At 39.3% G+C, this 22295-nt stretch overlaps 2 protein-coding genes and 2 long non-coding RNA genes across 7 annotated transcripts; 2 read left to right on the forward strand and 2 right to left on the reverse strand.

The window, feature by feature from the left end:
* Positions 1 to 55: 55 nt before the first annotated feature.
* LOC121594358 lies at positions 56 to 1239 on the forward strand. 2 transcript variants are annotated; one of them, XR_006004947.1, is made up of 3 exons: positions 56 to 398; positions 464 to 567; positions 654 to 1239. It is a non-coding gene; the product is annotated as an uncharacterized LOC121594358 (long non-coding RNA). The 2 variants fall into 2 exon arrangements; XR_006004948.1 differs by having other exon boundaries at positions 470 to 567.
* Positions 1240 to 1482: 243 nt separating this feature from the next.
* On the reverse strand, positions 1483 to 2125 carry LOC121593766. Its single transcript, XR_006004840.1, has 3 exons — positions 1834 to 2125; positions 1677 to 1773; positions 1483 to 1598 (listed from the first exon to the last, which is right to left on the reverse strand). It is a non-coding gene; the product is annotated as an uncharacterized LOC121593766 (long non-coding RNA).
* A 3865-nt stretch (positions 2126 to 5990) lies between these two features.
* Positions 5991 to 7455, reverse strand: LOC121594877. Its single transcript, XM_041918648.1, has 3 exons — positions 7168 to 7455; positions 6480 to 6605; positions 5991 to 6067 (listed from the first exon to the last, which is right to left on the reverse strand). Exons 1-3 carry the CDS (start codon positions 7367 to 7369, stop codon positions 5991 to 5993), a joined length of 405 nt encoding a protein of 134 aa, XP_041774582.1. The 5' UTR covers positions 7370 to 7455.
* A 5138-nt stretch (positions 7456 to 12593) lies between these two features.
* LOC121593396 (plexin domain-containing protein 2) lies at positions 12594 to 17814 on the forward strand. 3 transcript variants are annotated; one of them, XM_041915695.1, is made up of 10 exons: positions 12594 to 12781; positions 13112 to 13497; positions 13994 to 14233; positions 14967 to 15159; positions 15225 to 15446; positions 15555 to 15709; positions 15781 to 15853; positions 15916 to 16313; positions 16419 to 16436; positions 17431 to 17814. In XM_041915695.1, the coding sequence occupies exons 2-10, from the start codon at positions 13222 to 13224 to the stop codon at positions 17497 to 17499; spliced, it is 1644 nt and encodes a 547-aa protein (XP_041771629.1). In that variant the 5' UTR covers positions 12594 to 12781; positions 13112 to 13221; the 3' UTR covers positions 17500 to 17814. The 3 variants fall into 3 exon arrangements, with proteins under 3 accessions (XP_041771629.1, XP_041771627.1, XP_041771628.1); XM_041915693.1 differs by having other exon boundaries at positions 12595 to 12987; XM_041915694.1 differs by lacking the exon at positions 16419 to 16436 and having other exon boundaries at positions 12595 to 12987.
* The last annotated feature ends 4481 nt before the right edge of the window (positions 17815 to 22295 follow it).

Consider the following 22295-nt stretch of genomic DNA (forward strand, 5'->3'; position numbering starts at 1 on the left):
GATTTTTTTGTGTGCCAAAGCGAGATGCCTTGTATTCTCTCTCTAGATTTTGGACAGCGAACCGCCGCGCGTGTAGAGGTGTGTGCGTGGGACGAAACATGATGGATGAAAAACGCGAGGAGCGGGGTCTGAAGTCTTTCGTTGGTCACACACACATGCATCTACCGTTGGATTGCGTTGAACCGAGTCTACCCATCTCTCTCGTTCTACCATGATTTTTTCTGTTATCGCACTCATCCGGGTGTTAGGCAATCTCAGTCTATCCAGAACTTTCGTTGTGGAAGGATGTGCGGGAGTGATGTGCGATTTCTTGTGTCCCCTACTTTCCTTGTTTACGTTTTGCGCAGTGTTGCTTCTTATTCCGTTGTGGGATGATTTATCCTAGCTAACTTGTTGAGGTAAGTTTCTTGATCTCATATGTGCTTCAATGTACTAATTCAACTAATGCTTATCGTCTTCAAAGTTACAGGTGCATGTGCCATTCATCAACGCCTACGTGTTGGCATCATCAACAATCTTCAAAGTGGGTGACGGAAAGAAATTGTTTTCCAGTTTTAAAATATTAAGGTAAGTGTTGCTCTCATGATATACGCAAAACTATCCAAAGTAATACGTACTACATACATTAATTATTGGTTCATTTTTATTGACAGCGTTCAGCACAACTCAGCCACAAAACAACGCACTGGATTACGCTAAGAACCTGTCGAAACGCGCGCAGCCCCCGGGAGCGGTAGGAGAAAGGAAGAACGAGAGGAGCAAAAACTAAAGCCAGCGCGCAGCTCTGATGGTACCCCGGACGCGGTAAGGAGAAAAAAGATCGAGAGGAGGAAGAACGGTAAATTTTAAAGGGGGAGACCGTTCTGCCGTCTACAAAGTGTGAGTATGGCAAAGCACGTGTTGGAACGGAGAGAAAATGTGTGGAATAAACTGCATGCGAATGTGTGTATACACCAAATGTAAACATGTGTGCCTCATCATTTCTATACGCAATCCGAAAAGGGGGTGGAGCAAACACATTGGTATGCGTGAGGTGCATAAAAAATCAGAGCGTGATAGTATGTGTGAACGCGATCGTTCGGGTGGAAGGTGTCTATCCCAAGGACGAAAAAAGCGACGGCGGCCTGTGTAATCTGAGCTCTCTACAAAGCTCTCCACGAAGCTCTAGTTTGCAGGCTTGTCGAGAGCTTCGCCACAGGCGCCCGAACCATCCGTCACGCACACATCTAAACGTTTTGGTTTCGTCAGCCACTCACGCATACCAATGTGTTTGCTCTACCCCCTTTTTCGGATTGCTTATAGGAATGATGAGGCTGTTCACATTTGCTTTATGCACACATTCGCATGCTGTTTATTGAATAGTATCTCTCTCCCTTCCCACATGTGTTTTGTCATACTCCCGCTGTGTAGACGGCAGAACGCTTTCCCCCTTCCAAATTTACCGTTCTTCCTCCTCTCGTTCTTCCTTCCTCCTACCGCGCTCGGGGTACCATCCGTGCGGCGCGTGTTCAGCTGGCTTCAGTTTAGTGATGACGTCATGAACAGGAGCTGCGCGTGTTGAACCGGCTTCTGTTGAGTAATGACGTCCTCACCGGGAGCTCAATGAAGCAATAATGAATGTAAGTAGTATGTATTACTATGGAGAGTTTTGCGCATAGGATTAGATCAAAACTTACCTTAATATTTTAAAAATGGAAAACGTTTTCTTTGCGTCGCTCACTTTGAAGATTGTATACGAGGCTAGCAGTTGATAAATAGCGCACACATCTGTAACTTTTTAGACGCCAAGGGTTAGTTGAATGAACCTGCAAAAGCACACAGCAAGAAACTTACCTCAACAATTTGCTAGGATAAATCATTCCATAACTGAGGAAGATGGAACACGTCACAAAACGTAAAGAGCAAAGTACGTCGCACAAGAAATCGCACCTCACTTCAGTACATCCTTCCATAGGGAAAGTTCTGGACAGACTGAGGATGCCTCACACTCGGATGAGAGCGATAGCAGAAAATCATGGTTGATCGAGAGAGATGGGTAGACTCGGTCCAGCGATATCCGCTGGTAAATGCATGTGTGTGTGTATGACGAACGAAAGACTTCAAACTCCGCTTCCCCAGTATTTCATCCATAGTTTTTCGTCACACGCACACACCTCTACACGGGCGGCGGTTTGCCGTCCAAAATCTAGAGAGAGAAGACAGGGCCTCTCGCTTTGGCACTCAGCAAAATCTCTCAACAACTTCGGCTCTGCTACTTGAGGAGTGCGAGTGAGCTGGGTGAAGTCAAAAACACGAAGTGTGGAGGAGAATTCTCTTCGTGTGCCAAGAGAGAATTGACTAACACCCTGATGAGCGAGAACGCAACAAACGTTGTGGAATGTAGAAATGGGATAGGAATAGTGAGCGAACGCAGTTTGTGGACATGAGGGGGTTGAAACTGGGAGAAACAGGCTTCGGTTGCTACTTGGGTACTGCAAGTGGGTACATATGTGTACGAGACGATCCCATACAAAACTTCGGCTTTTTGCGGACTGGGCGTTGAGCGGAAGCGGTGGCTCGAACCTTCCCAGCTAGCAAAGCCGAAGGCCTTTGTATGGGAGCCATCGCGCTGATCAAGGCTCACTTTTTCGCGCGCATAAAGCAAAATGTGCGCGAAGGCGAAAAAAAACCCGAAAGCACTTCGTGTCCTCTCTCGTGTTTCTAGTTTTATTCTCTCTCGCATGTCATCACTCTCTCCCAGTTTTTCGGATTGAAATGAGAATTCACTCTCTTGATTTTAGGATCGCTCTCTCCAGGGGAAAAAGCTAGCATGCTCTCTCGCTCTAACAAATGATATTCTGTTAGGTAAAGCGGAAAAGCATGTTAACCATCTCTTTATTAGTATCGACGATGCCTTCGATCTCTTTCACACCACGCCGTCAAATCAACATGCTCTCCTCCTCTTTCAACCTAGCTCTGTCAGAGCCATACTCGGTTGGACAGAGCAAGAAAGCATATGGATAATCTTGCATGGGGGCTTGATGTGCCTTTTGTTTTGCTGTTGCTGGTTCACGAGAAATCTATACCGGTGTTTTCGCTGAGCGTCCCTGGACAAGTTGTGATTTGGTTTGGCTGTGGAAGAAAATGATAATACAAAAATCTGAATTATTAAAACAGCGACAATTGTTGGTAAAGCATATGATCTAATATGAAGAAGTTTTATAACACGGTAAGTAATCGAAGCACGCAATTTATGTGACGGTAGAAATCAAAACAACAAGTAATGCGTTATGTTTCTGTTTTAGCCAAACAAATTGCTGAGTCAAGCCAGCAACCGCACAATAACGACAAATGTATACGGACCAACATCATTTATATCAGTGCCAGCGAATGGCATTGATCCGGTGGTATTGCCACCGTTGTCAGTGCCAGTATCATCCGGAGTGGCTTGTCCACCCGTTAAGCTGACTGCGCCACTGCCACCTCCGCGTCCTTCATCCGTTCACACAGTGGAATATGTTGATAATGTGGTGCTGCCGCCGTTGCACATTGGGCAAACGCCTGTATAAAAATCGAAAAACCAACTTCATCGCAGGTTAACACCGTAATCATTTTCTTAAAATAGATACTTAAACTTAGTTAAAACCAAAATATTTCACGTTTTTATCTTAAACTTATTGAGATATAGGCCATCAAAGTGTAAACTTTGTGTTTTTTGTCCCAAATTTGAGCTATTTTTCGACCGAACATAAACCATCATATTTTAGTATATGAGTGTTAGATTTTGATAATTAATGTGTCATTGGAAAGGGTTTTTGTCATACTTTGATGTCATGTCTGAAAATATTGCAAAAACTTGTTTTTAAAGTTCATTAATGATTGAAAACCAAATATCACTGCCGAATTTTTGAATATTTTCATTTTGGAGAGTGAATTTTTTTATGATTCGACTCGATTTCACTCGTGTGTCGTATATCATCGGAAAGATCAACATTTTTCCTACGTTTTGACGTTGAAATTAGCTGCGACCATCCGCGACCCCGAAAATTATTGAACTTTTTCTTGAAAATAGCGCGGGCGATTTTGACGTGTTGTTGTATGAGCCATACACCACAAGTATCGAACTACCTGTCATAAACGGGCATTTGAAACAAACAGGCATAATAAACAAAGCTGAACAGAGAAAAACAGTTTGAAAAAGGTCGTAAAATAGGAATAATCTCTTTTCAAAACTAACCATGAAAAAATCGGCTTTTTTAGCGCGTAATACTCAAATAGGCCGGTCTGGTGGTACAGTCGTCAACTCGTACGACTTAACAACATGCCCGTCATGGGTTCAAGTCCCGAATAGACCGTGCCCCCATACGTAGGACTGACTATCCTGCTATGGTAATAAAAAGTCACTGAAAGCCAATCTCACTTCACTAGTGGGTACAGGCAGGCCTTGACCGACAGCGGTTGTTGTGCCAAAGAAGAAGAAGAAGAATACTCAAAAATCGTTTTTAGTAACGAACTTACTCCGCCTTTGTTTTATTTCTTAACAATAATTGTTGATGCTGTTAAGTACTACACAATAATTTAATGTTGTGAGCGATAACTATTAATGTTTTTCGCTGTCTTGACGATTTTAGTACAGGACTGCTCTGTGTAGTAAGAGCAATGTTATTGAATGAAGAAAAACTGCAATAGCACGAGGAATTGATTTTCATCCCGGCGTTTGTATGGCCGTTGCCCACTGTGCGTTGGTGCCACTATCATCCGGAGTGGCTGATCCATCCGTGAACCCAGCAGAGTCGCTTCCACCACCGCGCCCTTCATCCGTTCACACAGTGAATACTGTGGTGCTGCCGCCGTTGGTGCTACCATCATCCGGAGTGGCTGGTCCATCCGTGAACCCAGCAGCGTCGCTTCAACCACCGCGCCCTTCATCCGTTCACAAAGTGAATACTGTGGTGCTGCCGCGGTTGGTGCCACTATCATCCGGAGTGGCTGGTCCATCCGTGAACCCAGCAGCGTCGCTTCCACCACCGCGCCCTTCATCCGTTCACACAGTGGAATGTGTTGATACTATGGTGCTGCCAAGTACAGCAAAAAACAGGGATGAAAAAAGTACTTATGCATCAAAGTCCCCACCAAGAAAAGCCAAACGAACATGAAACAAACCAGCGCCATCACCATCTGTTGCGAATGTAGGTTCTTCAGCATCCGCTGTTCTTTACTGTTCGACAAATCCACTACCTGGTTTACCCGACATGTCGGGTATGAAATCAAATGATGAAATTTACAGTTCCCATATACGATATATTATAATGAAATAATGTGATGATTAGAGTACAAAATAGTGAATAAATTGTTTGATGCACTTGACAGACATAAACTATTTGCTACATATAATTTATAATTTACACATGCTTACTTTTTTTACTCCATCGGTGAATCGCTGTATACCTTTGGCAGGGTGTGAATTAGCTGGGTAAAATGTGTTCGCCCGTTTTCACCAAGTGGAATTGCAACTAGTTCATAGAAAATTTTGCTCGGGTTTATATTAATTGTGGCTGTTGATGAGTCTTTAACGTTACATTCAAATGTATGCAAATATTTTGAAGAAACGGGGAAATTGTAAGTTGCCTTATTACGGCCCATGAATTTCTTTCCAGTTATTACAACAGAAGAAGTTACCTTCGCTGCCGAACAAAACTGAATAACTTCGTACTCTGTTGAAAGAAATCATCCATCTCTATTACCTTTCTTCAAACTATAATCATTCATTTGTAATGTAACGTTATCTCCGTGGCCTTCGATTTCATACAAAATTTTCATTGGTTCTGAAGCATAAAAATTGTCTAATTCGGACAGCCGATTAATTACATGCTCCAGATTTTTCCAACCACTTCTTAGCATGTTCTTCATTACCTGAAGAGCATTTTCAAAAATGTATGCTGACAATGTGCTGAGAGGGCCAAATTGCCTTACCCCTGCAGTAACATGTAGCAGGTTGTGAATATTGCTACTCACGTAACCCTCTCCGTAAATCTGGGCATAGTCGGTAACAAATTGTTGAAGAAATGTATCAGCAGTCTCCCATTGTCTTTTATAAGTGTTAGAAGAAAGAAATTTAACTGCGCAATGGAAAAGCATGAAGTGGCTATATGCATCATCACTAATTCTACCTTTCAAAATGATAGGGGCAGCATAATGCAAAAAGGAACTATACTCAGAGCCCTTCCAAAACTTTAAATCGTCCAACCCGCATAGCTTGCGATGGATCTCCGATGGTAAAACTATGCGTCTCAGCTCCGAAGATATTTCTTCTCTTACTTTATCAGACCACTTCTCAGCTCCCCACAAACCGTAATTCCACCCGTGCAGTAATTTTCGCTCAACACCAAGATGCATTAAATGTAGCTCTTCGGCGATAATAATTTGCTTTATCATATCCAAGCCATGTATATGAAGTAGTGGCGTTAGTTCCTTCTGGTGTTCTTTATAGTTACGCCTACGGAAATCCAAATCATTTCTTAGAGGAGCTTTGGTATCCGGGAAGCACATAGTCCGTGATATAGGATGGTGATAACCAACAACAGTGCATTTAAGACACCCATGTTTGCCATTGTGTGCTATAACGCCTTAAAAGAAAGTATAAAAATCATTAGTTTTAAATTACACGAATTTATGCTTTACTAAACCATGTTCTTCTTCTTTGGCTCAACAACCGTTGTCGGTCAAGGCCTGCCTGTACCACTAGTGGGCTTTGGCTTTCAGTGACTAATTGATTTCCCCCCATAGCAGGATAGTCAATCCTACGAATGGCGGCACGGTCTATTTGGGGATCGAACCCATGACGGGCTGTTATTGTTAATTAAACGATTAACGTTAATCGATTATAAACAACCTGGCTTTATCCTGACCTACTAGCTTAACTTAAGTGACGAATAGATTAGATTAGTTTATATTTTGTAGCCCCTCCCGTGTAAAGCAATATAGAAGAAAACGTTCTAAGGAGCGTTAAAAAAGATAAAACCTGAAACAATTTTTCCACCTTTATATTGATCCCTTTGCCCCCCCCCCCTCCACCTTTACACAAGCCTCTACATTGGTCCCTATTTCTTTATTTCTTAATTTATTTTAAGACAACACATTACATTTGCATCTTTATAGACCCCTTATATTGTTTTGTTTTTGTTTTACCTTTAATGAATGATCGTGCCGGTGAATCAGCAATGATGGCACGTACTTTTATTTTGACCGTTGTGTCATTATTGCCCACTGCAATACCTTTATCAATAACATTATTCAATTTATCTACTAATGGCCGAAGGTACTGCTCGAGCGAATCTGGTTTTTTCGATCCACAAAATATAGCCACAGTCATCGGTTTGACGCTTGGCATCTTATGGATACTGGCCAGTATAGGCCAAAAAGATGTGCGGCCGCTTTTATGTAACGGTATGCCATCTATTGAAATATTGATTTCCAGTTCAGCATCAGGTGCTACCTGGTGGTTCCTAAACAAAAAAAAACTGATATATTGATGGAAAAGTACATGGGAATGTAACAACAACAAAATATCTTTATCATACAGATTTGAAAGATTCACTCCTGCAAAACTTCTTGTATAATAATTTTTCGTTAATGAATTATGATTTATTACAACAACTGAAAACAAGCAGAAGGCAATCTAATCTAATACAGACAACAATCTAATAAAGTTCGTATATAGTTTGCAATAGTAAAATAAGCAACAAGTGATGAAATAGACAATCGCTAATAAAATTTCGAATGTCATACCATTGTATTTATCTAGTACTGTAAATTTGCGATCGTTTTTATCGCAGTGTCATGGGGTCTAACATTATTTAGCTTATTTCTACAATCTTACCTTAATCTTTGTTGAAGGCACTTTCCCAAACCGTTGTACCAATATTGGCCCCCAGCGACGTTCATAATATTTTTTGGTGCCGTGTTTGTCTTCAACAATGTCCGTGCATCTTTCGGTAGCCGTATATCCGCCCGTTCTCGCATTATGTGCAACAATAAATTTAATGTTGAATGAGGCACATTGCACTTTAACGCCCAGTACCGAATACAGTCATCCAAAGTATGAGCGTGGACATTAAACCCCGCTGTTATTAGCGGTTCGTTATTGTCCTCCTCGCTTGACCCGTCATCGGACGAAGCTGAAGATTCTCCCTCTAGAACTTCTTCGACTAGCGGGTCAATAGCTAAAATTAATTCAATTATTTTAATTAAATAGGTCAATTAACCGTTAGAGGTCTAGTCCTTTGCCTACACAGAATAGTCATTTCTGCGTAAAGGACACTATACTCGCCCGGCTATGTGGATGGTTTTAGCAGATGCTAAGGCTACTTGGATTAAAATGGTCAAAATATGTACACTGGTAATGAAATTGTTAAACATTGTTTATTTGCCACCTTACATAATGTGTGAAACATTGAACTGGGTATCGCACATCAGGACTGTCGTAATCGTCACACATTTTAATTATTTATCAGGCTTTTTTTATTCAATTTCTTTTTTTTTGTTGTTGTTGTTTCACGCTCAACCGATCTCTTTGCGATCAACCACAAGACTGACCCGAGGCTCCTTTATTTCTCCCTGTCGCCTGACTTGTCTTCTCTCCCTGATCTCACGATCTATCCCTCTCTCACACTCTCTCTCTCTCGATTCACTCTCGGAGTTCACTCTCTCTTGATCCCAGCTACCGCTAACTACCGGTAGACGTCCGTCTCCTTTTCCACGCGCCTTCTCCATCTCTATCTCTGCTTTCGTCCAATCTCTCCTCTCTCATCCTCATTTTTGCATGTTTCAATATTTTCGCTCTCTCTGATTTCGCTAAACTTCTCTCTCTCACTCTTGATCCCTACAAGGACAGCCCTTCATACGGGGGATCGGTCCATTCTAGGTTTGAACCTATGACAGGAATTTTATTGAGTCAATCGAGTTGACGAATATAGCTGGGGACCAGTACTTTTTATTATCTATCATATATTACTATTTTCATTTATTTTTGGTCTATACAGCCATCTATTTTCTTTGTCAAACTGTTTACAATTGCTGCTTGTATGTTTGAAAGATTTAAGCATTCCTAATTTTTATATCTAACACACTTGATGCATACAGTTCACGCTCGGTAATCCGCACTAGATCAAGAGCGGATTATCGAATGGCGTTCTATTGTGTTTTTTACCTTTTATGATTGTCTCAATTCATGTTCTAATGATTGCATTACCTTTTATTTGTTTTATCAAGAAGAATTATAATAAAAAATAAAGATTATACAGTCCGAATTGACTGGTAGAACTTCGATTCCCTGCCAACTACTGAATATGTGCTTTTTAGTGGGCACGTTTTTCCATAATTTTTTTTTCTCGGTAGGCCATGAGATTTTTGTAAATATTATTATCATGTATTATCATTTTAATCATATTTCACTACCTTTGGAAAGCATTGTACTCAAAATATTTATTTTTTGTTGGTTGAGAAAGGACAGCCGTTTATAGTGTTAATCCATCCATGCGACCGACCAGAGTCTATTTTTCAAATAAAAAATATTTAAAACTACGATGAAAATAAAAGTTTTATGTTTTAAGATTAACCAATAATAAGGAAATTTAATTCTGAAATACAAGTATTATACATAGTTTATGAACAATAGTCAATAAAAGTTCAAAAAAACTCTTGAAGCTTTAAATTTGAGTACCATTTCCAAAAGTAGAAAATAAAACAATTTGTAAAATATATTTAATTAGGTTAAATATATGACATGTATTTATTGTCTATCAAATCTACGTTTCTGGCCAATTTAAATAATACGTTAATACGTCGAATACAGTATACAAAAGAAGGTACCCAAATAACCAAATCGGCCTTAACCCACTGTAAAGCCACTTCAAACCCACGTGGGTTAGCGGTGGTCCATTCAGTCGTTAACCCACCAAATTTTAGAACAACTGAAGCTGTCAGTTCTAATAAGGTGTATTGACCTTGCCCACGCTTGGCCCACCTTTTCCAAACATGTTGACGAGAAAAAGATGGATCAAGTGCGGGCTAAGGTCAATATGCTGAACATGATTTTAACACATCGATTACTTTACCTCATTCACTTACATCACAGTATAACTTCGGTAATATTATTAATAAATAAACGGTACACTGACCAGCGAAATGAAAGAGTCCATTCGCTAGTAAACAAACACACACATCCACATCTTACACAAATATTTTTAACGACAAATGAACTTAAACACACAAGTTTTATGCTTCCTTTGCACAATTAAACACATTTTTGGGTGATACATGTTGAGTAAATGAATTACCCGTGCATAAAAAAAAACTGACTTTAACAAACATTGAAGTGGCCGCTTCTGTAGATGTGTGGTTTAACCCACCAAACTGACAGTTTTTTGGCTTTTTTCGATGCAACTGGATTTTTAGTACAGGAAATTGGTGACGTTTTCGGTATGTTGGTTATTTGGGAACCCGTTACAGCCGTGAAAGTTTCGGTTGAAATATTTATTCGCTTTCTAAGGCGACTAAGGCCTTAAATGCCTTCTGAATACCTTCAAAGCCGTTTATTGCTGGTAGGGACACATCACAACGTGCGTCGAAATAGAAATTTTTCTACTTTGACGCTGCGTCGTGCGTCGTTAACGCATGCGTCTGTCAAATCCCATACATTTTGGCCAAATGTTAGAAATGAGGTGTCGTCATACAGAAAATTTGGCCATCAACGCTTTAGAAAAAAAGCACAATATGTACCAGGATCGACGGCAGTTGTCAAATGCGGCGAATGTTGCTGGTATACGGGTATGATAAATTAATATTTTTCGTTAAACAAATATTTGTATAGCTCTAAAAACTTGTATTTTGCATCTACACTTTATAAATCGGCATGCTCAACGTGATATTGCGGCTGCTGTCTGTATACAAATATCGACGGCTGTTGTCAAACTCAATCTCAAAATGGCAACGCTAAGAAGATACCTCCTCTATATTCCACCTTGATTTTGGCAAAATCGTAACGCATTGCGTCGGAACAAGTACCGCTCTCTAACGCATGCTTCTGTCAAATCCCATACATTTTGGCAAAATCGTAACGCATTGCGTCGGAACAAGTATCGCTCTCTGAGTCGGTAAGTACAGGCGGTCCCCGAGATACACGGTACCTCTTATACGCGGATTCGGAGGTACACGGTTTTTCAAATTTGACAGTTCTTTGAGTAAATTTGATTTGATTTGACTGATTTGACACATCCATTTTGAAATATCAAATAATTTCCGTATTGATCGAATGTGAAATACCATTTCAAAAGGTTTAAAACTGTTCAATTCAGTAGAAACATATAAAATAATTAATTTGGTGGCTTAAACTTGCAAAATTGCACGAAAGTTAGTGATATTTTGGCGGGAAATCACGAGATTCGACTTACGCGGAAATTCGAGATACGCGGTATTTTGCGGCCGTTTTCGGTCCCCATTAACCGTGTATCTCGGGGACCGCCTGTATATCAAAAATCGGTAGGAATCAAAGTGGGTAGAAAGGAGGTGTCGTCATACAGAACAATTGGCCATCAAGGCTTTAGAAAAAAGCACAAAACCAGGATCTACGGCAGTTGTCAAATGCGACGAATATTGCTGGTATACGGGTACGATAAATGAATTGTTTTCGTTTAACAAATATTTGTATAGCTCTTAAATCTTGTATTTTGCATCTAAAGTTCATGAATCGGCATTTTCAACGTGATATTGCGGCTGCTGCCTGTATACAAATATTGACGGCGGTTGTCAAACTGAATCTCAAAATGGTAACATGCCAAACGCTAAGAAGACACCTCCTCTATATTCCACCTTGGGTATGAATACAGATAAATCGTTATTTCTGGTCACTCTGCGATCAAATGGGAAAGAAAATCGGGCCCGGTTGATCAGTTAAAACAAATAAACACGGATGATCGAAGTGTAGGCTGAAATATGGTAAAGATCAAGGTAGATTGAAAAATATCAGGTGGTGGAATCTAAAGTATTTTGACAATTCGTCACTTGACGTAAGGTCCCCAGGATTCAAACATTGTCTACATTTTTTAAAATAGTTCATTTGATTTATCTACCACATTTTTCGATTAAATATTCTTTAAAAATATATATTGGGCTTTGCAAGTTTGTATTTAACATTAAAACATAGATTTAACTGTGTTCTTTCGAGTTATTCCGTAAATTTAATTTATAATTCATTGGGTTTTCGACATTTTTGAGGATCAAAACTAAAAAATCATTAATTTTTGCAATAACCACATTAATTCATCACTATCAACGAGCCGCGTGAAGAATTTACATGAGATACGAGCTCTTACTCACATGATTATACATTTAATGCATAAACAAATCATCAAATCTTTCGTTAATTCATCTCATTTTTTCGATAAAATCAAGAGAAACATAAAATTGCACGTAGTAGCAAAGAAATCTTTTCTATTTGCTATGCTTTGTGTGCGGAAACCATTGGTTAACGGTTTTGAAATGACGTAAAGTTCCTCAAATATGGCGACCCCCAAAGACCTTTATCCACTACCTGATATGTTTAACCTTGGGAAAAGATGATGTAAATAGCATGTCAAAAAAATTCGGCAGCAGTTTTATGGAGTGTTAATGCATTATTGAAATATGGATTGAACACGCGTCAATTTACAGCAACAGGATATCCTTTAAAGCAAAAATCGATCAATTTTAGGTCACATTGATGTACATTTACTCATTTGCATTATATCAATGTGAGGAAAGGAAGGTATAATAGCATTACAAACCTTATACATTACAAATTGATATTCTCGCAATTTCGAAGTGTTTTGTTTGGGATCGGCAAAAAACGGAAGAGATAGAAGTGAAAATAGTTTAAATTGTCGGCTATGATGAGAATGATGCTTATTTTCCGAGGATCTATAAGTTGGTTGATATGTTTATCCCTGCTTCAACTTTGCATTTGTGTTAAAGGTAAACATTTCGCAGATTGTTTAGTCAGATGAAAAGTACCTAATGATTTAATTTAAGAGCAGTGTACAAAACTTAAACATCTTGAAAATCGAAAATAATTTGGTGCATTCCAATTTCTTTATAGCGCCAAGAAAATATCTCCAGACCGACACTGCTGAAATTGGAACCAGTTCAGTAGTGCCTTTAGTTTCTGGCAATGGAAATGATAATACACACGAATCCGGAACTGAAGACATGCCGTTTAGTAGATCAATTTTACCGCTGGATGAAAGCAAGAAAAGTATGTCTAAACAAAAGCTGTATCAAGAGAATCTGAATGGTAAAAAAGGGCATTCTGTGACAGCGGCTGCTTCACTGAATTTCAACGCAGAAACGACACATCTGCTCGGTTTTAATGGTACAGGACAGAAACAAGTATTTCCGAATGATGGAGAGAGCGCAAACAAAAGCGTTTTCCCTAGTTCAACAAAGCTATTGGGAATTGTTGGTCGTAATACATCACTAATTACCGTAAGTAAATTTGTCACTTCAGAGCCGGGTTTACATACAATACATTCCGATTTCAATTAATTTCTAAAGCAATGCACATTTGCACTTAAAAATAGTTCAAAATTATTTAGAGATTGTTTTGTATGTGTTTAGTTTTGAAAATTTGTCTACAAATGTTCCTGATGCAAATAAAAAGAAACAAATTGGTCTGAATCTTTTTCAAAAAAAAAATGTATATAAATATATATATGTATGTATATGTATATATATATATATATATATATATATATATATATATATATATATATATATATATATATGTGTATATATATATTACCGCATAATTATCGCATAATTACCGCAAAATGTGTTAAACAGTTCGTGCTTACAAATAGGCAGCAAATTAGTTGTCGCGCGAATTGTTGCCCGCTGAATTGTTATACATTTTACGTACAAATCACTTGATCGTTAAGTTTAACGCAATGAACACCATAGTAATAGTTGTAAAATGTTGCAGGACTCATCAACTAGGGATCCGATCAGCGATGCAATCAACATCGATACCATCGAACGCACCGAAACAGAATTGAACAGCACTCTTCAAGAACATAACATAACTAAAACGTTTGAAGATAATCATTTATACTACAAAAGCACTTGGTCAACTGATAAAACTATGAGCGAGGAGTTTTGGAAAAAAATATCTACCAACCTTACCGTCAATATGCTGCTTTCTAATTCACACCGGCGAGCAACTGTATGTATCTATTCCAAGCACTTTTTTTGGTTCGATAGCAAAAGATGGCAGATACAAATACCTTCAAATTGTCTGCTTGCTTTCTGTAATGTTAACTGCATTTAAAATTCATAAGGCCTCGGACATGAATCGAAATCTCGAAAAGTTTTTGGTTAAAAGGGGAGCAACGCGAAAACTTTACGTCACCGTTCAAATAGACATAGAGCGACAACGTCTCGCGCGACAAAAAATAGCTCAATTTTGCAAACAGTGCTACTCGTTTCGCGCGACATTTCTGACTCAACCGAAACAATTAAATTATCCAGTTTGTTTACGACTAATTCAAAACTCAAAAAGAATCTTGTCTGAAATATTTTTGACAAGAGCCCGAAAACTCACAACGACCGCATTGCAGATGTGAAAATGAAAAAGGAGAGCTTTATCACAACCGAACAAATTTATTGTCACTCGAATAGCCCGGCAGCCAACCACTCTAAAAAAAAGGCATTAAATGAGTATCTATTTTCATTCGGTAAAATTTATTCAATAATTTTTGCTTGCTTCAAATGGCATCGGTTTTGTGCGATCGATGGTGCTCGAAACGCGGCTACACGAACTGAAATCTTTTTGCCTCGAGTTTTCGGGTCGTGTTCTGAGGCCTATAGATTAGCAATTCGTTCTTCTTTATCTATCAACAATCTTTGAAGTATATTTTAATGGTTATTATGTATCGTTTTCGGTTTTTCTTTTACAGACTATGATTTTATCATTCGATTTCCCATTCTACGGCTTCCCTATTCGTAATGTAACAATCGCAAGCGGAGGATTTTTATACACCGGGGACTATGTGCATTCGTGGTTGGCATCGACGCAATATATAGCTCCTTTGATGGCTAATTTTGACACTGCATTGTCCAACAATTCTTTTGTCAAATATCGAGATGATGGTAATATTGAATTTAATTATACATAGCTAAAAAATCATTTAAAATGAGTCCAAAAAATCTTCTAGGCGAAACATTTACCGTGGTATGGGAAAATGTGATTCTTCAAGATCGTCCTAGCAATGGTACGTTCACATTCAGCGTTACATTGAATAAATCTGGAGATATAGTGTTTGCATACAAAAAAATCCCTATCAGTATTCAACACATATTTGAAAATCCTTTGATGAAAAACCATCCAGTTAAAATAGGACTTTCAGATGCGTATATAATTGATAAAACAATCATGCGTAAGTAAGCCAATGAGCACTAGCCATGGTAATCAAGAGTAGCGATGTGTTGTTGTAAGTATTGGTATATTTTTTATTAATGTATTTTATCATTCCCTCTTTCAAAAGGTACCAAACAAAAAACCATTTACGAATATCATCGTGTTAATTTTGGACAAACTGAAGTGAAGAATGATACTATTATTACATTAACATCTCTCCCTACTTGTTTCTCATTTAAAGATTGTGAATCTTGTATAACTCATGAAGGAGCCGATTTTGAGGTAATAGTAGATTTATTTCGTAACGAACAACATAAACCAAATTACAATTATTCAAATTTGATGCATTTTAGTGTTTATGGTGTCCAACCATGAATCGATGTTCAACTGGAACAGATCGTAAGCGCCAAGATTGGGTACATAAAGGTAAGCTGGAAAAATATTTAAAATTAACTAAAACATAAAAATGTATGTGTCGTAATTTATAGGATGTGAAGCAACAACAATTTCTGAGATATTGTACTGTCCTGCTCTTGGGCAAAAAGGTAATAATTATGGAGAATCTGTGGAAGTATCATCCAAAATTACGGATAGGTACAATAGCACCAGTAGCATTAGAGATAATTATCAACCAGTACAAGATGACAAACTTCATCAAAACACAAATGGTGTCGCCCAGAATGGAAGTTATATTCATAATGGATCTAAAAAAGAAGAATTTGTCAACAAAGCCCACTTATATCATACAACTGACTTGGATAGTGGTTCGAGCAACAAACTGATGGTTTCTCTGCTTGTTATCATTTTAATTTTACTAATGTGCGGCTGCTGGGTGTTATATGCCTACCGAAACCCACACACGAAAAGTGGACAATTGTTAATTAGGGTAAGTAAATTACTAATTTATTATACACATGATATCTCATTCATACGTTGAAATAACTATGATGCCTGTTTCTTCCAAATGCATTCAATTATTTCTACTGTGTAGATTTTCAAATGGAAAAAGGTTTGTTATCAGATATTTTCCAAGTTAAGCTTGACATATTTTTCGTAATATTTATGCGTCTACGTAATAGTCACCCAAAAGCTTTGACAGAAATTTTAATGCAAACATTTTTTCTTGTTTAATCGTATTTCTTTCCTGGAAATAAGTACAGGTAGTTCTCAAGATACACGGTATTTCTTAAACGCGGATTCAGAGATACGTGGTTTTCTAAATTTGACAGTTCTTAGAGCAAATTTTACTGATTTGACACAACAATTGTCAAATCTCAAATAATTTCCCTTTTGATCGAATATTAGAAACCATTTTGAAATGTTTAAAACTGTTAGATTCAGTCAGAATCATATCAACTAATTAATTAAGTAGATAAAAGTTTAAATAAAACCACCCCCTACAGGCAAAATTATATGAAAATTAGTGATATTTTGACTGGAAAATTACGAGATTCGACTTACGTAAAAATTTCGAGATACGTTGTCATTTGCGGCCGTTCTTGGTCTCCATTGACCGTGTATCTCGGGGACCGCCTGTACAGTATTTTGCCGAGTTACGCGAATAATGCTTTCCAGAGACATTCGCATAGTTAAAATTTTCATCCATGTCAAATATCACGGTTTTCAGCCACAATGTATTTCATAAATATCTATTTTTGATTAAATTTAGTACTTTTATCAAAACTTAGTGTGTATTTAATACAATTTTTATAGAAAATTTGGTTAATTCTGACTTTTTATGGATTTTAATCTTTATTTATGGAAAAAATGAAATTTATTTTGCATTTGACAATTGTTGGATAGAATCGTACAGATATGATACATGAACTATCCAAATTAAAAATTCGGGTAACTTGATTGTCGTGTAACTCGGAGAGAAGACTGTATTTTATTTTTCGTTTGCATTATAAACCTTTAGTGTAAATTCTCACTACACAAAAGTTTTTTTTTACATATGTCTTTATATTTATTTTTCTGTTTATAAAAATGTTTTTTTTTTACAGTATCGTCCTAACAAGTGGTTATGGCGACGTGGCGAGGCACGTTATACTGCAGCTTCGATTCACATGTGAGAGTCCGAGCCCCGTTAAGAATGAATTCCAAGAACAATCCGTCCATAACATCTTGCAGTGCATGGTCTTTTTGTAATCATTTTTTCAATTTATTTCCCTGTTTAAGAAGCAATCGATTTTTTTCATTGTTCAATTTTTCAGCATCTTAACTATCCTCCGATATGCTCAATAGAATTTGTTGTTAGCTTATTAATTTATCGATGAAGTAATCATATATGTTTGGAAAAGATAAATGTAAAAGATATGCGAGCCTGAAAATATCTCAAACGGCATTTCATGGAAATTCCGCAAATAAAAAGTATATTCAAATAATTATATTTAACGTACAAGTAATAAGTTCTTCTATTTGCATATCGTCCTACGCGGACATGCCTGCCTATACAGGTTTATGAGACTTTATGACTGGCATGTTGTAAAGTCATTCGAGTTGACGACTCTACCACGAGACCACCATCCCAGTTATAAGTTGGTAAGATCTATTAGAGAACAAAATAAAAAAAAGCTTCGGATTCGGATTATTGGCACTAGATGAACTAACAGAAACCTCAAAGATATATATGTGTGTATCTATATATGTATGTATATATAAATAATATATATTTATACAGTTGAGTGCCGTTTCTACAGGCACCTTTTATCAAGCTTTCCGTTTATCCGTGCTGTTGAAATGACAGTTCAATACAAAGGAGGCATTGCGTTATGAGGAGAATATTAGAAAAAGCGGTTATAAGAGCACATTGCCGTAACAAAAAACAGTATACTGCGTGGCAAATTTCAAATATTCTCATTCGAAAACATGTTAATAAAAACTGGGTTATTTGTATAAAAAATCATCATCAAAACTTGGTGATAAATTACATTTGACTCATTATTCGTGTTTTTCGCATATCCGGGCGAGGTCAAGTCTCGAGAATCCCGGGAAAAACGGCGCTCTATATATATATATATATATATATATATATATATATATATATATATATATATATATATATATATATATATATATATATATATATATATATATATATATATATATATATATATATATATATATATATATATATATATATATATATATAATTTTTCTGTTATATGTAATTAAATTGTTCCCGTATTTCTTCACAAAAAACATATATCCATAATATATATATATATATATATATATATATATATATATATATATATATATATATATACATATACATGTCGTATGTTTTTCCTTTCGTATGTCGTATATTACATAGATAGGCTGAGCCGTCTGCGCAAGGGTGTGAGTGTGCGTGTGTGTGCAACACTGTCGCCAAATGTGTATTCTTCCGGATGATCCATCGGTCAAAGAAAGGAAGGTGTTCATGACGATGTTATTTTTTATTGTGGAGCTGCATCCTTCCCCCTGCAGCCTGCAGCGTATGCATCGGGCAGGATACAGTGTGGCAGTATGCAAGTTGCCCGCTGGATAGGAGCGGGCCCGCGGCACCGCCATCATTCCGCACATCTTAACAGCATGCCAGTCGTGAGTTCTAACCGCGTATGAACCGTCCGCCGTAGCAAAGGGTGACTATCCGGCTACGTGGTACTCAAGTCCTGAAAAGGCCGGCATGATCGCGTAGGCCGTAATGACAATAATAATAATAAGAAGAAGAGGAATAACATACCAGGACAGCCCACACCCGGAGAAAAGATTGGCTTATCTTTGTTGCTGCCGTGCTACCGCTGTGACGCGACAAATGCACGGAATGCACTCGACCAAAACATGAACCTACCGATCCGAACCCATTCCAAGGCAGTGCCGGTCGCACGACGTCATGATACCGACTCAAAACCAACAAGCCACCAGATTCTGGACGGACAGATGCAGTATCATACGCGCACCGTAATAAACCAAACCAGAATTCTCTTTTGTATGGATTCAATTCAAAATGTTGTTTCCACTGCGGCCGCTAGCTGAATTGGAATGAAATGTGCTACATATCACACGCACGTTTGCTTCGATCGTTTGTCTTTTTAATACTCCCAACAGCAGAACCGGTCGCAAAGATGGTGGTGCCAATTAAATGGTTGTTTTATCTCCTAGGTAGCGGTAATCGATCGGGCGGCGTACAGTGCGTTTTCTGAGAATGCATGGAGTGTGTAGACGCAGCCGGTGACAATGCACGCATCAGAATCAAACAGTTTTGGGGTTCCCGCACGCACACACACACGCGCGCACGCATGCATGCACGCGCGCACGCGAGAACGCATCCCCCAAACGCGCGCACACGCACTATCGATTTCCGCAACCTTATCGGTAGAATTGCTGGCTTAACTTGTAGCGCATCCTCATCCAAAGCACCGGGAGGGGAGGGGGATCGCGGCATGATAGAGTGGACGGTCACTTTCCCGCATTGTGTGTGTGTCCGTGTGTGTGTCGAGACCCGAAAACTCGAGACAAATTCCGGCACGGAATGCACTCGACCAAAACATGAACCTACCGATCCGAACCCATTCCAAGGCAGTGCCGGTCGCACGACGTCATGATACCGACTCAAAACCAACAAGCCACCAGATTCTGGACGGACAGATGCAGTATCATACGCGCACCGTAATAAACCAAACCAGAATTCTCTTTTGTATGGATTCAATTCAAAATGTTGTTTCCACTGCGGCAAAATATTTTTCATTGCCACTATACACCGTGCTACATAATGCTTAGAAGGTCGTTGAAGCATCAAACATGTTCAAATTAAAAAAATATTAGATCAGTGTTAGACGTTCTCCTACGCTTGTTTTAAATAGGCTTCTTCACCCTCAATTGGCAGGGGCATCGAATGGTCTCATCAACAGCGGCACGAAATAAAATAAACCATCAATACACCGATAACACTTTGAATCCCAAAATGAACCAGCTTCTCCCGCATCGTCAAGGTCACACACAATAAATACATGCTATACCCACCAAATACAATACACAACCGCAATGTACATATACACCAACGCATACACACAATCAGCGGACGGCGAAAGGCACGGGCTGAAGCGCAAGTATAAGGCAAGGCAGGGAGGGGAGAGGGAGTAAGAGGAAGAGGAGGAAGAAGGAATGGGCGCCAATTTTTTTTTGCCGTTTTTTTTCTCCGCCGTTTGAAATAGTTCATCCATTTCTTCAACAGTGGCGCTCGTTCCGCACCTAAAAACTGCAATAAATACGCTGGCTATCGTAGTTTTGGCTGAAGTCTAGCGTATTTTTTTGCGTATTTTTTGACGCAAACGACGCAAAAAACTACGCAGAAAACTACTCGAATTTGCGCAGCGCCCCCTGTGCAAAGCGACGGAAGAAATGATTCCCTTTCGCGCATTTTCCCAGGCCTTCTTTTGCCCTCCTACGGCAAATTTGTCGAGCAGCGTTTCGAGCTACCCGTCCCTGGCTCTGCTTCCTACCCCTCGCCTGAGCGCGCTGCCGGAGGTTTGGATGTGTTGGTGCGTCAGACGGCCAATCGCTGTCAGCCGTCGTCCAAACTTTTTCCCTCCATAGCGCTATCTCTTTCACGCGTGTGGTCAATACTCGCGAGCTGTTGTGGCGCTTAAAAAAACCGTTAACAAACATTGCGGCGTTGCATTTGATTTTTCACAAATCAAACCAAAAAAGCGCAATGAGTTCAATCGCTGCAATGTAAAAATAACTAACGAATCGCTAGCTCACGCTGGAGGGTTTGCTGTGCAACGCGCAGAACCCTATTTCGAAGTAGCGCACGCAACACAGGTGGCCATGGCCGTGCATAGGAAAGTTTAAACCTTATTGCATAAAGCATAACTTTATGTGACACTATGTTTTCCTTTCGTATGTCGTATATTACATAGATAGGCTGAGCCGTCTGCGCAAGGGTGTGAGTGTGCGTGTGTGTGCAACACTGTCGCCAAATGTGTATTCTTCCGGAATATTATGATCCATCGGTCAAAGAAAGGAAGGTGTTCATGACGATGTTATTTTTTATTGTGGAGCTGCATCCTTCCCCCTGCCTGCAGCGTATGCATCGGGCAGGATACAGTGTGGCAGTATGCAAGTTGCCCGCTGGATAGGAGCGGGCCCGCGGCACCGCCATCATTCCGCACATCTTAACAGCATGCCAGTCGTGAGTTCTAACCGCGTATGAACCGTCCGCCGTAGCAAAGGGTGACTATCCGGCTACGTGGTACTCAAATCCTGAAAAGGCCGGCATGATCGCGTAGGCCGTAATGACAATAATAATAATAAGAAGCAGAGGAATAACATACCATAACAGCCCACACCCGGAGAAAAGATTGGCTTATCTTTGTTGCTGCCGTGCTACCGCTGTGACGCGACAAATGCACGGAATGCACTCGACCAAAACATGAACCTACCGATCCGAACCCATTCCAAGGCAGTGCCGGTGATGGTGGTGCCAATTAAATGATAGTATTGTCTCGCAGGTGGGCCGGTCTGGTGATACAGTCGTCAACTCGTACGACTTAACAACACGCCCATCATGGGTTCAAGTCCCGAATAGACCGTGCCCCCATACGTAGGACTGACTATCCTGCTATGGTAACAATAAGTCACTGAAAGCCAAGCTCACTTCACTAGTGGGTTCAAGCAGGCCTTGACCGACAGCGGTTGTTGTGCCAAACAAGAAGAAGAAGATTGTCTCGCAGGTAGCGGTAATCGATCGAGCGGCATACAGTGCGTTTTCTGAGAATGCATGGAGTGTGTAGACGCAGCCGGTGACAATGCACGCATCAGAATCAAACAGTTTTGGGGTTCCCGCACGCACACACACACACACATATTAAAAAAATATTAG

The sequence above is a fragment of the Anopheles merus genome, chromosome 2L (assembly GCF_017562075.2).
Source record: "Anopheles merus strain MAF chromosome 2L, AmerM5.1, whole genome shotgun sequence".
In the NCBI taxonomy this organism is placed as follows: Eukaryota; Metazoa; Arthropoda; class Insecta; order Diptera; family Culicidae; genus Anopheles; species Anopheles merus.

Coding starts and splice junctions, on each gene's coding strand:
- LOC121593396 (XM_041915693.1), top strand. CDS start 12,903: ATGATGAGAATGATGCTTATTTTCCGAGGATCTATAAGTTGGTTGATA. Junction 15,447..15,554: donor AATTGATAAAACAATCATGC/GTAAGTAAGCCA, acceptor CTCTTTCAAAAG/GTACCAAACAAAAAACCATT. Junction 15,710..15,780: donor ATGAAGGAGCCGATTTTGAG/GTAATAGTAGAT, acceptor GATGCATTTTAG/TGTTTATGGTGTCCAACCAT.
- LOC121594877 (XM_041918648.1), bottom strand. CDS start 7,369: ATGCCAAGCGTCAAACCGATGACTGTGGCTATATTTTGTGGATCGAAA. Junction 6,606..7,167: donor GGCACGATCATTCATTAAAG/GTAAAACAAAAA, acceptor CTTTCTTTTAAG/GCGTTATAGCACACAATGGC. Junction 6,068..6,479: donor AAGAAATGATTTGGATTTCC/GTAGGCGTAACT, acceptor CACTTATAAAAG/ACAATGGGAGACTGCTGATA.